The 15,762-nt window shown below is 44.9% G+C and overlaps 1 protein-coding gene across 1 annotated transcript; it reads left to right on the top strand.

The window, feature by feature from the left end:
- Positions 1–5,301: 5,301 nt before the first annotated feature.
- LOC137347044 (uncharacterized protein C1orf232) lies at positions 5,302–15,450 on the top strand. The gene is made up of 4 exons (XM_068011050.1): positions 5,302–5,385; positions 5,859–5,927; positions 11,273–11,376; positions 15,150–15,450. Exons 1-4 carry the CDS (start codon positions 5,302–5,304, stop codon positions 15,448–15,450), a joined length of 558 nt encoding a protein of 185 aa, XP_067867151.1.
- The last annotated feature ends 312 nt before the right edge of the window (positions 15,451–15,762 follow it).

Below are 15,762 nucleotides of genomic sequence, written 5' to 3'. Positions count from 1 at the left end.
ACCATTGTTTATAAAGGGTGCGAGGGATAGGTCAAATAATTATAGGCCAGTCAGTCTGACCTTGGTGGTAGGTAAATTGTTAGAATCTATTCTGAGGGACAGGATAAACTGCCACTTAGAAGAGCACAGGTTAATCAGGGATAGTCAGCATGGATTTGTTAAGGGAAGGTCATGTTCTTACTAACTTGAGTTTTTTGAGGAAGTAACAAGGAGGATTGTTGAGGGCAGTGCGGTGGATGTGGTCTACATGGATTTTAGTAAGGCATTGACAAGTTCCCACATGGCAGATTGGTCAGTAAAATGAAAGCCCGTGGGATACAGGGGAATTTGGCAGGTTGGATCCAGAATTGGCTCAGTGAGAGGAAACAAAGGGTAGTAGTTGACAGATGTTTTTGTGAATGGAAAGCTGTTTCCAGTGGCATTCCACAGGGGTCAGTGTTGGGTCCCTTGTTGTTTGTGGTATATATTGATGATTTGGACTTAAATGTGGGAGGCATGATTGGGAAATTTGCCGATGACACAAAAATTGGCTGTGTAGTTGATAGTGAAGAGGATAGTCGTAGACTCCAGAATGATATCAATGGTTTGGATGAGTGGGCGGAAAAGTGGCAAATGGAATTCAATCCAGAAAAGTGTGAGGTAATGCATTTGGGGAGGGCAAATAAAGCGAGGGAATACATAATAAACAGGAGGATATTGAGAGGGGTAGAAGAAGTGAGAGACCTTGAAGTGCATGTCCACAGGTCCCTGAAGATGGCAGGACAGGTAGATAGAGTGGCGAAGAAGGTATATGGAATGCTTTCCTTTATTGGCCAAGGTATAGAATTCAAAAGCAGGGATGTAATACTGGAACTGTATAAAACACTGGTTAGGCCACAGCTGGAGTATTGCATACAGTTCTGGTCATTGCATTACAGAAAGGACATAATTGCTCTGGAGAGAGTACAGAGGAGATTTACAAGAATGTTGCCAGGGCTTGAAAGTTGCAGCTATGAGGAAAGATTGGATCAGCTAGGGTTGTTTTCCTTAGAACAGAGGAGGCTGACGGGTGACTTAATAGAGGTGTACAAAATTATGAGGGTCCTAGATAGACAGGAAGGATTTGTTTCCCCCGGCGGAGAGGTCAATTACCAGGGGGCACAGATTTAAGGTGATTGGTAGAAGGATTAGAGGGGACATGAGGAAAAGCTTTTTCACCCAGAGGGTGGTGGGTGTCTGGAATTCACTGCCAGGAATGGTGGTTGAGGCAGAAACCCTCAATTCTTTTAAAAGATACCTGGACCTGCGCCTGAAGTGCTGTAACTGGCAAGACTATGGACCAGGTGCTGGAAGGTGGGATTAGATTGGGTGGCTAGTTTTTTCAGCCAGCACAGACACAATAGGCTGAATGGCCTCCTTTTATGCTGTAATTTTTCTATGGTTCTATGGTTCAACTACCTTGGTGGTCACGTGATAAAAAGATAATGGAGCTGTTGGCTAATCAATCTCTATCAGTCTACAACAGACTCACATGAGGCGAGGAAAACCCCTCTGGTGGAGAGCTTTGGGAACCATGGGTCCAAAGTCACCTGTTCCTCCCAAACATAAACCAGCTTCTCATTAAATCATTCATTCGGGGTAAATCACATACCCAGCAGCGTGGGGCAATAGAACAGGCTACTGAAGAGATTAGTCAGGTGAAAGGAGCCTTGTTGTTCAAAGAGTTGAGTTCAATTGTTTTTTTTTAAATTCTTGGTTCTTTACTCCCCTCCCAAAAGCCGCAGGATGGTGGTTGAATTTTGATCCTGACATATGGTGCTGACTTTAAAGTGGATTTTTGAAATGTTCTCCAAAAGTACAATTATTGAGATCACTGGACCCCATGGATAAGGACCCCTCATCAGGCTACCCTACATCCTCCATTCAGAAACAGCTTACAGTCTCTATCACGGAAAGAGAAGCTTGTGTTTTTGAGTCCTACCCCGGTACTAAGGGACTTACTGTCCTTCACATGTGTTGATCCAGGGACCCATCTGCCTGCTCCAACCAGTCCCACGATGCTAGTTGAAGTATACAGCAGGGAGTTCTCCTGGTGTCCTGGCTAACTTTCCTCCCTCAAGCAACATCACCAGAAATAAATTAACTAGCCATTCACCTCAATTGCAGTTTGTGAAATCTGTGCGTGAACAGTGAGGGCACTCCAAAACAAATTAATTGGCTGTGAAGCGCTTTGGGACGTTGGAGAAGGTTCTCAAAACAGTGCAAGTTCTTTCTTTCAAAGTTACTCATGACATGTGATGTGCTTTGGGATGTTTCTGAGATATGATGAGGCAAACCTGTCTCTGCACAACCGCACGTAATTTTACCTTTGAAGGTATTTCATCAGTAATAGAAATTGAACCAAAGACTCGTGCATCATGAAACTTTAATTGGCTCTGGCAGAAGAGAACAAAGTAACTCATAGAGTTATTTAAAGCCACTTGTCGTGATTCTATGAATCTGTAAGACGATCTGTGACTCGTGGCAGCTGAAAGCTCGCTGCAACAGAAAACCAGAGATTAAAAACACAAACAAAACCAGCTCGCCTCGCAATTTACAGCCTATACTTTTAGCTGGGTGACTGCTGGGCATTTGGTGAAAATTCGACAACGAGTGTCCTCACAGCAAGGGGCGAACGGAATTCTGCACGGACAAGTGATTTTAGTTTAAAGTCAGTTTGCTAACCAGGAGTTAATGCAGACCTGAAGTTAAGGGCAGAGTTGTAACACACAGCAGTCTACAAACCATTGTTTTTGATCTTGGCACATATAACGTGAATAAACACGATCTAACGCAGCACACACACAGTGATGTGTGGCTGCTAAAGACAAGCTTCGTTGAAGTGCCAGCACGAATACTTGCCCTGCTGATTAACACTGGGACATTACTCCTTCCGTTAAAATATAGAGAACTCAAAATAGCTTTAAAATTGCATCTGAGACACACTTTCAAACATGAAGCAGAAGACAGCTTTCTGTTCTTGTAATTTTCAACCTAGATCTGATTTATCTGAACGTGTCTCAATTGTACATTCCGCCAACCTGCCAAGTCTGCCTTCATGGCACAGAATTTCCTTCAATAGTTACGTCAATGGTGCCCTTTTAAAAAAAAATGAGGCCTGCAGGGAGAGACACACATTCCCATTGGTGCAACTCTGCTGTAAAACCGGTGTAATACAGGCGAAAGTAGCTGAACGACCTGGAAACTTCAGTACAGCTGAGCCTATACTCCTCAGCAGCAGACTGAAAGGAGCACTTCTGTCCTCATTGACTCGACACTTTAGTAACTGCACAGCTGGTCTTCTTATATTTTTATTACACTTACACAGTATTCTGACACCATCAGGATCCAGAGGCAGCAAGGCCAGAGAAACAGAATGCAGAAGTGCAAAACTTTACTGATTGAGATCTTCAAGGAAACTGGGCAATAGGCCCAGATCCTTGCTCTCTCCCGAGTGTAAATCTGCTGCCGGGAGGGAGGCGGCACTGATGCTAAGAATTGCAATAAAGAGCTTCAGAGCTGGGACTGCACCCTCTTCTTCCTTGCCTACCCTGGGCACCAGCGCACTCTTCATCCTCTTAAAGCAACACTTGTGCCAGGAACCCTTCACAGCGCTCAGGTGTTAAGGGTTTTCCTAACTCAGCGTCAACCACTATTGTTACCCATCTCCTCTCACAGCAGTTACTTCCATGCACATCCCTAAAACCTCTTCCTCCACTTTTCTCACGTGCCATTTGACAGACTCTCAACTAGGAGCCTCACCCTCATTCACTCCATCTTCTTGCAGGAGAAATTGCCGCACAGTACCAAATAAAGGGAGGCAGTAGAGGGTGAATCCCTACCTTTGAACCGTTCTACCCCTTTGAGGACGAGACCATACAGTTGGTGGGCAGTCTCTCTGCCGTTCTCGTGGGAAATGGTGAGGTCGGCGGGACCTGGTCGTCATGAGGGCCCATTATAAATGCAAGTTCTTCCTTTTAAAATGAAAATTTTAGGTTTAATATACTGGGGCATTGAATACAAAACGAGAGGTGGTGATGAATCTAAGTTATGGGTAACGCTATAGTTAGAATGCTGTGCTGTTTGAGGTATCCCATAATAGAAAGGTGTGTGTTCCATCCTTTCGACACATTGAGGATTACAAGAGTTGCACCAAGGATTGTGCTGAAACATGCCCTGACTTCATGAAACCAGGATTTGATGCAATAATCATGAACTCATTCGTTTCTCTTCAAAATCAGATGGAAATGACTGGCTAAAAAGGGATGACGGTGCACGGTGCACGATGGCCTTTTGTCCATTGTTCATGGGCTTGCAGCCTTTCTAAGTTATTGCGAGAGTTCCAAGATTCCTGAACTTCAGGGAAATCTGCGAATCTGGAAGCCCTCATGTGTTTGAGCTATTTAACAGAGCTGGGCTTTGTGGACAACGAGATGTCAATGCGACACCTTTCGAAGCCATGCAGTTTCATGTTGCCATCACAGTTTGAGGCAATGCAGCGACAATCACAGATGTGACCCCAAGTCTGCATGTGGCAATTGGTATATGTCAGTAAACTGGTGCTGGCTGAGCAGACATTACCTGTTAATACTGAATAGGAAGCTCTCAGCCGAGGAGAAAATCTCCAGAGACCCTTCCCCTTGTCCTGTCTGTCACCTAAACAAAGACTCCAGTCAACATTGCTAATTTTGGTTGTACAAATGATGTTTAAACTGACTCCAGTGTGATGCACAGAGAACGAGGGATTGCCATGTTAGAAAATGTACTTAAGACAAAATATTCTGAGACAGATAACCAGATTTCCAGGCTTAGAAGGGGAATGGGGATTATATATTGTATTCCAGTGTAGACATGTAGCCGAACAATTGAACCCAGTAACCAGGAAACTTCGGGAAGGTACAAAGTTTCAAAACCTTACAGTTCCCAATATTTGAGTCGAGTCTGAAACTGCAGCCTTGGTCTCCATGCACAACTCAGCTATGAAGAAATATAATCTTGAGCTGCCTCTGATTCGACAGGGGATGGTGCGATCGGTGGAGACAATTTCAGGTCACATGTGCATCTCCATCACACTAAAATTTTAATGTAAGCCGCAGCAGTCAAACAGCTCCCTCAATCTGCCTTGAATCGGTGCCGGAGGCAGTCTTCAGCTTCACAGCCGAGCTTGCAATGCCCAGGGTTTGGTACCAGGTCCAGCTCTAGACTCAACCCCTGCCCACATTAATGGGCTCCTGACAACGCAGCTCAAGTTTTCTCTTAAGTAAAGATCAAAGAAGCAAAATAATGAATCAGGGAATCTGGAAAGTTTATAAGAGCAAAGTGCTGAAAAGTTTCAATGCTGACGAGGAAGAAGAAATCAAAGAGCAGGTATGTGACACAAATCTTCAAGAACTTCTTCCAGGTAACAGAAAAAGCAGCTCAGGCAACATCTGGCAATGCTGAGAGTCTACCAGCCTGGTAAACTGGCAATGCCCAGAGTCTGGAAAATTGACAAAAGTGCTACCGGACCTGCTGAGTATTTTCAGCCTTTTCTGTTTATTTTTCAAGAACGTTTTGTGTTTTATCTGTTGATGCGCTGAGTTTACAGTATTGTCCCAGGAAGATTGTTTTACTGGACTTAAGAAAAATTGGATCTATGATTAAAACTCTTCAAACAGAGCAGATATAAACATTAAGCTATTTTTCTGAAAGTGTTAATGAAGCAGTGCAAATTGTGCTGTTTTTTTATATTCATTCCTGGGATGTGGCTGTCGCTGTCTACGCCAGCATTTATTGCCCATCCCTAATTGCCCTTGAGAAGCTGGTATCTAACTTGTCAAATAAAAAAACATTTTTTTCAGAACAATGACACAGTGATGGATATGACTACGGAGGAAGGCTCCAGTTCTGTCTCACAGCTGGCAAAAAAGGTACAAATTATTCATTTCTAACCCATCATATGAGCTGCATTCATTTTACCAGACTGGCAGACTCTGGGATTTTCCAGGTCACCAGTTCAGTAAACACTGGGATCTCAGATCTGAGAGGAAAATACAGCTGTGGAGCTGTGGCAGTTCTTGAGAGACTCAACATCTGCACAGCCATCTGACATCAAGTTACTGAGGGAATGTTAACCAGCAGCATCCTGAGTCTGTGCACCTTTGTTGGCTATTTGTCTTTCAATGGAGAATGATAGGAAGTTGCCTAGGGGGCTCACAGGGTGAATTTACTGCATATTACAATACAGAGTCACAAAGGCCTGGAGGGTCGCAGGTTGGGACAGCGTTCAGTAACTACACTTGGCCTGAGTCTCTCTGGATTACAGGGGAAGAACAGCCGGCATTCCTGATCCTGGTCCCGGTGCACACACAGCAGTTCCCCTGGGAGGGCAGGGCTGTGATTAAAACCCTCCTTCTGCAGACACACACGACCAAACTCACACACAGAGAACAATCTCTAGTGCAAGGTCGGAGTCTTGCCCTCCCCTCCCCCCCCAACGAATCACCATCTCTGGCATGGGGGTGGGGGGGGGGGGGGTGGTTGTGGTGGGAAAGATGGAACATCATAGAAAGAAAATAATTAGATAACAGAGGGCTGACAGTAAGTTACAAGGCTATCATTTAAGAGAGCAAGTCTGAAGGTACCACGTAAATCAGCAAAAATACTCCAAAGACTATTGGTGGAACCTTGAGATTTAATGACTGCCGAGAACCATTGACTGCTGCTTCCTACTTTAACAATAATCATGTTTATCGCAATGTCATTGGGTGAGAGTACAAGTGTGACTATAGTGCAGGTACATGTTTGAGGCTCTCTCTGTGAGGGCACTGGTGTGAAGAACCTCGGTGTGGACACAGACTTGAGGGGCTGTCACTGTGGGCACAGGTGCCAGGGTCATGTGACAGGCCTTGTTGGGGTGTGAATGGCCTTTACACTGACCAACTACTCAGTGTCTCTTTAAAAGACCAGTAACTGATCGCTGTCTCATGACATATACGTATTACAATAGAAGAAAGGAGATAGGTGCTGCATAATTTATTGGCTATAATCTCCCACCAAAGTCCATTAGATTTCACTGAAATATTTAACAGCAGCAGGTTTCAGTTTTAGGGGGTGGTCTGAGGGGCTAAGAGTCCTGTTTCAATACAACAAAAACAGGTGCAATCACAAATTGCCCCTCCCTCTAAACCTGGAGAGATCCAATCACATTTAGGCGATTTTCTCTAGGAGACTCCATCTTCCCTACAAAAGAATTTACAAAAATAAATTCCAATCAGCCTCCAGAGGCACCAACTCTCTCCAGGGTATGAGTTTCCACCATCCTCCAATGTGCACTTCACGTGTGAAACTCGGTCCTGAGTGATACCAGCTATCCAATTTTGGGGAGCACCACAGATCGGTTTGATCCGTTTGCAAGTTCTCCCTGTGTCTGCGTGGGTTTTCGCTGGGTACTCCGGTTTCCTCCCACCACCAAAGAATTGCAGGTTGATAGGTATATTGGCCATTATAAAAATTGCCCCTAGTATAGGTAGGTGAACAAAGAACAAAGAACAAAGAACAGTACAGCACAGGAACAGGCCATTCGGCCCTCCAAGCCTGCGCCGATCTTGATGCCTGCCTAAACTAACACCTTCTGCACTTCCGGGGCACATATACCTCTATTCCCATCCTATTCATGTATTTGTCAAGATGTCTCTTAATTGTCGCTATCGTATCTGCTTCCACCACCTCCCCTGGCAGCAAGTTCCAGGCACTCACCACCCTCTGTGTAAAAAACCTGCCTCGCACATCCCCTCTAAACTTTGCCCCTCGCACCTTAAACCTATGTCCCCTAGTAACTGACTCTTCCACCCTGGGAAAAAGCTTCTGACTATCCACTCTGTCCATGCCGCTCATAACTTTGTAAACCTCTATCATGTCGCCCCTCCACCTCCGTCGTTCCAGTGAAAACAATCAGAGTTTTTCCAATCTCTCCTCATAGCTAATGCCCTCCAGACCAGGCAACATCCTGGTAAACCTCCTCTGTACCCTCTCCAAAGCCTCCACGTCCTTCTGGTAGTGTGGCGACCAGAATTGCACGCAATATTCTAAGTGTGGCCTAACTAAGGTTCTGTACAGCTGCAACATGACTTGTCAATTTTTATACTCTATGCCCCGACCGATGAAGGCAAGCATGCCGTGTGCCTTCTTGACTACCTTATCCACCTGCGTTGCCACTTTCAGTGACCTGTGGACCTGTATGCCCAGAGCTCTCTGCCTGTCAATACTCCTCAGGGTTCTGCCATTTACTGTATACCTCCCACCTGCATTAGACCTTCCAAAATGCATTACCTCACATTTGTCCGGATTAAACTCCATCTGCCATTTCTCTGCCCAAGTCTCCAACCGATCTATATCCTGCTGTATCCTCTGACAATCCTCATCATTATCCACAACTCCACCAACCTTTGTGTCGTCCGCAAACTTACTAATCAGACCAGCTACATTTTCCTCCAAATCATTTATATATACTACAAACAGCAAAGGTCCCAGCACTGATCCCTGCGGAACACCACTAGTCACATTCCTCCATTCAGAAAAACACCCATCCACTGATACCCTCTGTCTTCTATGACCGAGCCAGTTCTGTATCCATCTTGCCAGCTCACCTCTGATCCCGTGTGACTTCACCTTTTGTACCAGTCTGCCATGCGGGACCTTGTCAAAGGTTTTACTAAAGTCCATATAGGTGGTAGGGGAATATAGGGACATTTGGGGATGTGGTAGAAATATGGGATTAGTGTAGGATTAGTATAAATGGGTGGTTGATGGTCGGCACAGACTCAGTGGGCCGAAGGGCCTGTTTCAGTGCTGTATCTCTAAATAAATAAAATAAATAAATAATCCTCTACACTGTCCCCTCAAACACTCCCAGAACATGAACAGCACAGGTTAGATGCAGAGTACAGCTCCGTCTACACTGCCACATCAAACACTCCCAGGACAGGTACAGCACGGGTTTGATACAGAGTAAAGCTCCCTCTAAACAAAAAAAAAAAAAAGAATTTTCAAAATGGAGTTAGATACAGAGTAAAGCTCCCTCTACACTGTCCCAAAAGAAAAAAAAAGAAGAAAAAAAACGGGGTTAAAAAAAAGAAAAGAAAAAAAAAACAGGTTAGATACAGAGTAAAGCTCCCTCTACACTGCCACATCAAACACTCTCAGGGCAGGTCCAGCACAGGTTAGATACAGAGTAAAGTTGTGTCTGCTCTATATCCCATAGTTCCTTTAATTTGATTTGTCAATTTTTCATCAAATATCCAACACAGCAGAAGACCATTCAGCCTATCATGCCTGTGCTGGTGCTAGCCCTTCAGCTGGAGCTCTGTACTCTAAACCCATCTCCTTTTATATTCTCCCTTGTCCAATACTTATCCAATTCCCTTTTAAATAATGTTAGAGAATTGTTGGACTAACGCTCGGTTCTTTTGCCTCTTTTGAGTGATCCCAAGTTCAGGGCAAGTGTTTGCTCAATACTTGGTGAAGTGGGCATTTAATGGGCAAATCTCACTTCATACAAGACCCTTACAGCCAGCTGTTAGAGGGCTCTTTCATTCTCTCAATGCCAACTCTATCCATTCTATCACCTCGTCACTCCTTTTTCAGGTTTTTAGACTCACCTTTTCTCATCTGCAGCAATCACATTTTGGTTTGACTGTGACAAAACATGTACTTCTTACATGCCTGTTGTCAAAGATCAGCAGGCAGCCCCAGGTGGGAGGATGGCTGAAAGATGAGTGGTCAGGCTGGGGCACAAATTACATCCTATGTGACTGTTACCATGGCGTACTCTCCCTCCTCATCCTTTCTGAGCTGTCTGCAGCCTTTGATACAGTTGACCCGCACCATCCTCCTTCAATATCTATCCTCTGTTGTCCTGCTGGGTGGGATTGCCAATGGCTGGTTGCAATCCTATTTAACCACCCGCAGTCAGAGAATCTCCTGCAATGGCTTCTCTTCCCACTTCTGCACTGTTACCTCTGGAGTCCCACAAGGATCTATTCTTGGACCCCTCTTATTTCACATGTACAAGCTGCTCCTTGGCAACATCATCTGAAACCATGTCAAGTTCCACATGTGCGCTGACAGCACCCAGCTCTACCTCACCACCACCTCTCTCAACTCCTCCACTGTTGTTAAACCAGCAGACTACTTATCTGATATCTAGTACTGGATAAGCAGAAATTTCCTCCAACTAAATATACGAAAGACTGAAGCCATCGTTTTCTGTCCCTACTCCAAATTTCATTCCCTACCTACTGACACCACCTCTCTCCCTGGCAACAGTCTGAGATTAAGCCAGTCTGTTTGCAACCTTGGTGTCACATTTGACCCCAAGACAAGCTTCCGACCTCATATTTGAGCCATTACTAAGACCGCCTATTTCTACTTTGGTAACGTCACCCGACTTTGCCCCTGTCTCAGCTCATCTGCTGCTGAAATCCTCACTCATGCCTTTGTTACCTCTAGACTTGACTATTCCTATGCACTCCTGGCTGGTCTCCTACATTCTACTCTCCATAAACTTGACGTCATCCAAAACTCTGCTGCCCATGTCTTACCTTACACCAACTCCTGTTCCCCTATCACCCCTCTGCTTGCTGGCCTACATTGGCTGCCGGTCAAGCAACATCTTGTTTTTAAAATTCTCTTCCTTATTTCCAAATTTCTCCATGGCCTTGCACCTCCCTATCTCTGTAATTTCCACCAGCTCCACAATCCTCCAAGATATCTGCGCTTCTCTAATTCTGGCCTCTTGAGCATCTCCGATTTTAAACCTTCAGTTGCCTAGGCCCTAAACTCTGGAATTCCCACCCAACACCTCTCCGTCTCTCCACCTCGCTTTCCTCCTTGAAGACACTCCTTAAAACCTACCTCTTTGACCAAGCTTTTGGTTATCTGATCTAATATCTCCTAATGTGGCTCAGTGTCATATTGTTTTATAATGCTCCTGAAGCACCTTAGGACTTTTTATTCCATTAAAGGTGCTATATAAATATAAGTTGTTGTTTGCATCCTCAGTGCCCTATTTTACCCTGAGCTGAGCTTCCAACCCCATATTTTGTCCATCACCAAGAGAACCTACTTCCACCTCTGTAACATCACCTAACTCTGCCCTATCTTGGGCTAAGGGGAATGGGGTGTGGGCCAGGCTGATAATTATCTGTCTTTGCAGTACCAGACAGAAGATTGGACAGGCAGGAGCAGAGCCAATTATGGTGTTTGTCGTTTGCAGGTACAAGGGGCCAGTGTGAGGGGATGGAAATGTATGTCCTCGCTCTTCAACAAGGACGATGAACACAAGTTACTCCCAGTTGAGAATACCGCCCCAGTCGAACAGTGAGTATGCTCCACCTTCACATCAACACGGAACTCAAGTTAATTCAGTCTACTCTATACCAGCATAAAATGGAAAGCCTGGTAGCCTGGAGAAGAAAAGGCCATTCAGCCCATTGAATATTCAATATTAAGAAAGGAGGGAAAGAGAAAATGGGGAACTACAGGCCTGTTAGTTTGACATCAGTAGTAGGGAAATGTTAGAATCTGTTATAAAGGATCTGATAACTAGACACTTAGAAAATAATGAAATGATTGGGCAGAGTCAATTTATGAAAGGGAAATCATGTTTGACAAACCCGTTGGAGTTTTTCGAGGATGTTACTTGTAGCATAAAGGAGAATCAGTGGATGGGGTGTGCTGGGGCCACAGCTGTTCGCAATCTATATAAATGATTTGGATTTGGGGACCAAATGTAATATTTCTAAATTTGCTCATGACACAAAACTAGGTGGGAATGTAAGTTGTGAGGAGGATGCAAGGAAGCTTCAATGGGACTTGGACAGGATAAGTGAATGGGCAAGAACATGGCAGATGGAATATAATGTGAATAAATGTGAAGTTATCCACTTTGATAGAAAAAAACAGAAAGAAAGAGAGAGTATTTCTTAAATGATGAGAGGTTGGAAAGTGTTGATGTCCAAAGGGACCTGGGTGTCCTTACTCATGAGTCACTAAAAGCTAGTATACAGGTGCAGAAAGCAATTAGGAAGGCAAATGGTATGTTGGCCTTCATCGCAAGGGGTTTTGAGTACAGGAGTAAAGAAATCTTGTTGCAGTTGGATAGAGCCTTGGTGAGACCACACCTGGAGTATTGTGTACAGTTTTGGTCTCCTCATCTAAGGAAGGATATACTTGTCATAGAGGGAGTGCAACATAGCTTCACCAAACTAATCCCATGGATGGTGGGATTATGTTATGAGGAGAGATTAAACTGGGTCTGTATTCTCTAGTGTTTCGAAGAATGAGAGGTGATCTCACTGCAACTTACAAAATTCTTACAGGACGTGACAGGGTGGATGTAGATAGGATGTTTCCCTCGCTGGTGAGTCTAGAACGAGAGAACATAGCCTCAGAATAAGGGGTAGGCCATTTAAGACTATGAGGAGCAATTTATTTACTCAGAGGGTGGAATCTTTGGAATTCTTTACTTCAGAAGGCTGTGGAAGCTCAATTATTGAACATGTTCAAGACAGAACTCGATAGATATCTGGATACTAATGACATCAAGGGATATGGGGACAGCGCAGGAAAGTGGCATTGAGGTAGATGATCAGCCCTGATCTAATTGAATGGCGGAGCAGGCATGACAGGCTGAATGGCCTACTCCTGTTCCTATGTTCATGCCTCCAGTACTCTTACTGTCCCATTGATTCTCCTCTCCATTATCTTTACTATGCACCCTTATTCTCTCAATGATGCCCCTCCTTCCATTGATGCCCCTCCAAAATTACCCATTCTCCCATTGATACTCCTCACCATGCACCTTCGCCCTCCCATTGAAGCCCCTCCCCTTGTACCCTAGCCCTCCAATTGAAGTCCCTCAGCATCAGGCATCCACACAGTTCTCCAAAGTCGGGGGGGGGGGGGGGCGGGGGTGGGGGTGGGGGGGGGGCGGTGGGTGCGGGTGGTGGGGGGGAGTGGTTGTCTGATCGTGTGTTGTATAGATCCAGCACCACATCAGCATACCTGCCAATGCTGTGACTGAATGTGGCAGTATTTTATTAGCCTTTTGATAGCCTTTCCATTTTATCTACTCTAGGCATTGTCAGACCGTATTACTCTTTCAAAGAGCTGGCACAGGCACAAGAGGCTGAGTGGTCAATTTCTGTACTGTAAGATTCTATGATTCCATGAATGTGGGCACTGGGTGGAAGCTGAGCTTAAACCCACCCACCCACACAAGCAGAGCAGGAGAGCAGCTCCAAGGGACTGTCACTCATCACTCAGTCTTGCCACCTTGCAGGGGCTGTTCAAAGCAGTATTGACAGATACAAGGGAGTGGGTCCTTCACTCGAATGCTCACCAGTTTGACTGGGAAAGAATAGAGGGAGCTCTTCAATTCTTGTAAAATGCAGGCAATGGGGCAAGACATGTTGTCCAGCTTCAATCAATTCCTGGCTGGGTGGCGCCAAGTTTGGAAAAGAACTTCCCTCCAAATGTGACTCTCAGCATCTTATCATAGAATCATACAGCATAGAGGAGGCCATTAGGCCCATTGTGTCTATGTCAGCCCTTTGAAAGAGCTATCCAATTAGCTCCACTCCCCTGCTCTTTCCCCGTTGTCCTGTTGTTTTCTCCTTCTCAAGTATTTATTCAATTCCCTTTCAAAAGTTACTATTGAATCTGCTTCCACCACCCTTTACAGGTCATAATAACTCGCTGTGTAAACAAATTCTCATCTCCCCTCAGCTGTTTTGCCAACTATTTTAAATTTTGTGTCCTCTGGTTATCAACCCTCTTGCAAATGGAAAGTTTCACCTTATTTACTCGATCAAAACCCTTTATAATTTATAGAGGTGTTCAGGACACAAGAACCCTAATATGCAACATCACCCCATTTCATTATCAGTCGTTATCAATATTGTACATTTCCCAATGGATTCTGTTCCTGACAAATTAAATAAACCGAACCTCACAATTTAAAACAAGATTTGTTTAAACGTTATCTGTCATGGGAATCAGCCTGGGTCCACTCCTGATTAGTACGACAGTAAGAACTGTGCAACAGCCTCATTTATAGTGTGACGTCAATTTGCAGCATGCCCAAAACAAAATGAGAACTACAGCCAAAACTGGACAAAGAAAATAACCGGGACAGTGGCAGGTTCTATCCTGGGTTGGTGCTAGTAGCTGATGTCAGCTGCAGCAGGAAAGGCAGTCTGGACCACCAACCAGTAACTCTAGCTGGGATGGGCGTCTGTGGATCACCAGCTGAGGGCAGGATTGTCTCAATTGTGCTGCCCCCTAAGGTGGAATAGCCATTCAACACTGGTCTAGGTTCATATGTGAAAAATGGCTACTTGACCTGGGCTGGGCTGGTCGGGTCCTAGGCTGGGCTGGGTTGTTCCTAGACTGGAGAAGACTGGGCTGGGTTTGGTTGGTCTGGCTGCACTGGGCTAAAGCTAGGCTGGGCCAGTCTGGTCTGAGACTGGCCTGACCTGGCCAACCTGGGCTGGTGTCCTGCACTGTTGGATATCATTCCGAACACAGACATGTTTCTGTGATTGATTAATCTCTTGTCAAGACTCATTAAAAAAATTATACATAATTTAAATGGCTGAGCTAAGGCCTTTCTAAAAATAACCATTCGTGCGCAAAGGTTTGATGGAAATTAGATTTTAATGAAATTGTAAAATTGGTTAATTTAAAATATGTCAAAATGAAACCCAATCTGATCCATCGACCAGCCCTTTAGACGTGAGAACAGCAGCTCTTCGCGTTCCTCAGTTTTCTCATCAAAACTCTGTCCTAGTTTCCTGAGGTTTCCAACTCTGGTTGGACATATGCCTGGAGGTTTCATCACATGACCTTCCAACTCCATAAGCTCCACCCCATTAAACAGCCTTTTCTCCCATCTCCAAAATGTTTATGATTATCAAACAAAAGATGTTCAAGTAAAATGAAAACAACATACAATTATTTTTAATGTTGCTATGACTTTTCTCTGGGATTTTGGCTGGTAGCAGAGTTCAGGAGATTGGCGTTTAACTGTGAGAGACTCTGGGATAGTCCTGGAGAGTTGACGACCCTGTATTTTCCTCTCTCGTCTCCAGTGTCCTTTCAGAGGCGGCGCCACACGAGTCTGGTCCCGAGAAGAAACTGACTGCATTCTGGGATGCCTTTGCCACCAAGTGGAACCAAACCTCCGAGGCCAACAAGGGCAGCGATGGTGCGGGAGAGGGTGAGGGTGAGGCCGCGAGCACCACGCACAGTGAGGATGGAGCGACGGAGAACATTCCCCGTTCTGGCGCATACAGCAACCTAGAAGAGCCCAGCGACCCCAGCTTCAAATGGAACTTTGTAACCAGCAAGTTGGCGGAACTGAAAAATCGAAGTATACAAAAATCCAACTAGACACACACACGAGATGCGAGGGCTCGCGCAAACAGACAGCAACTGAGGGATGTGTAATAAGAACAACATTAACGAGACAAAGTTTCATTCGATAAAGGTGTCGGTGTAAAATAACAGGGAGCTGTGTGAATAAAAGCAGGGAGCTGCTACTTGAGATGACAGTAGATTAGAGCTGAACATGTTTGTTCTTATTCCATTCTCTGCTGTTTAAGGGATAACCCCACTGGGTGTGACACAGTAATGTCACACAAATAGTCTAAGAATTTCTAGACTTACATCGCAAGCTGCTGTTTTAAACTTTTGTGTACAATA

Source organism: Heterodontus francisci, chromosome 31 (assembly GCF_036365525.1).
Source record: "Heterodontus francisci isolate sHetFra1 chromosome 31, sHetFra1.hap1, whole genome shotgun sequence".
NCBI lineage: Eukaryota > Metazoa > Chordata > Chondrichthyes > Heterodontiformes > Heterodontidae > Heterodontus > Heterodontus francisci.
This window is presented reverse-complemented; position numbering and strand designations above follow the sequence as displayed.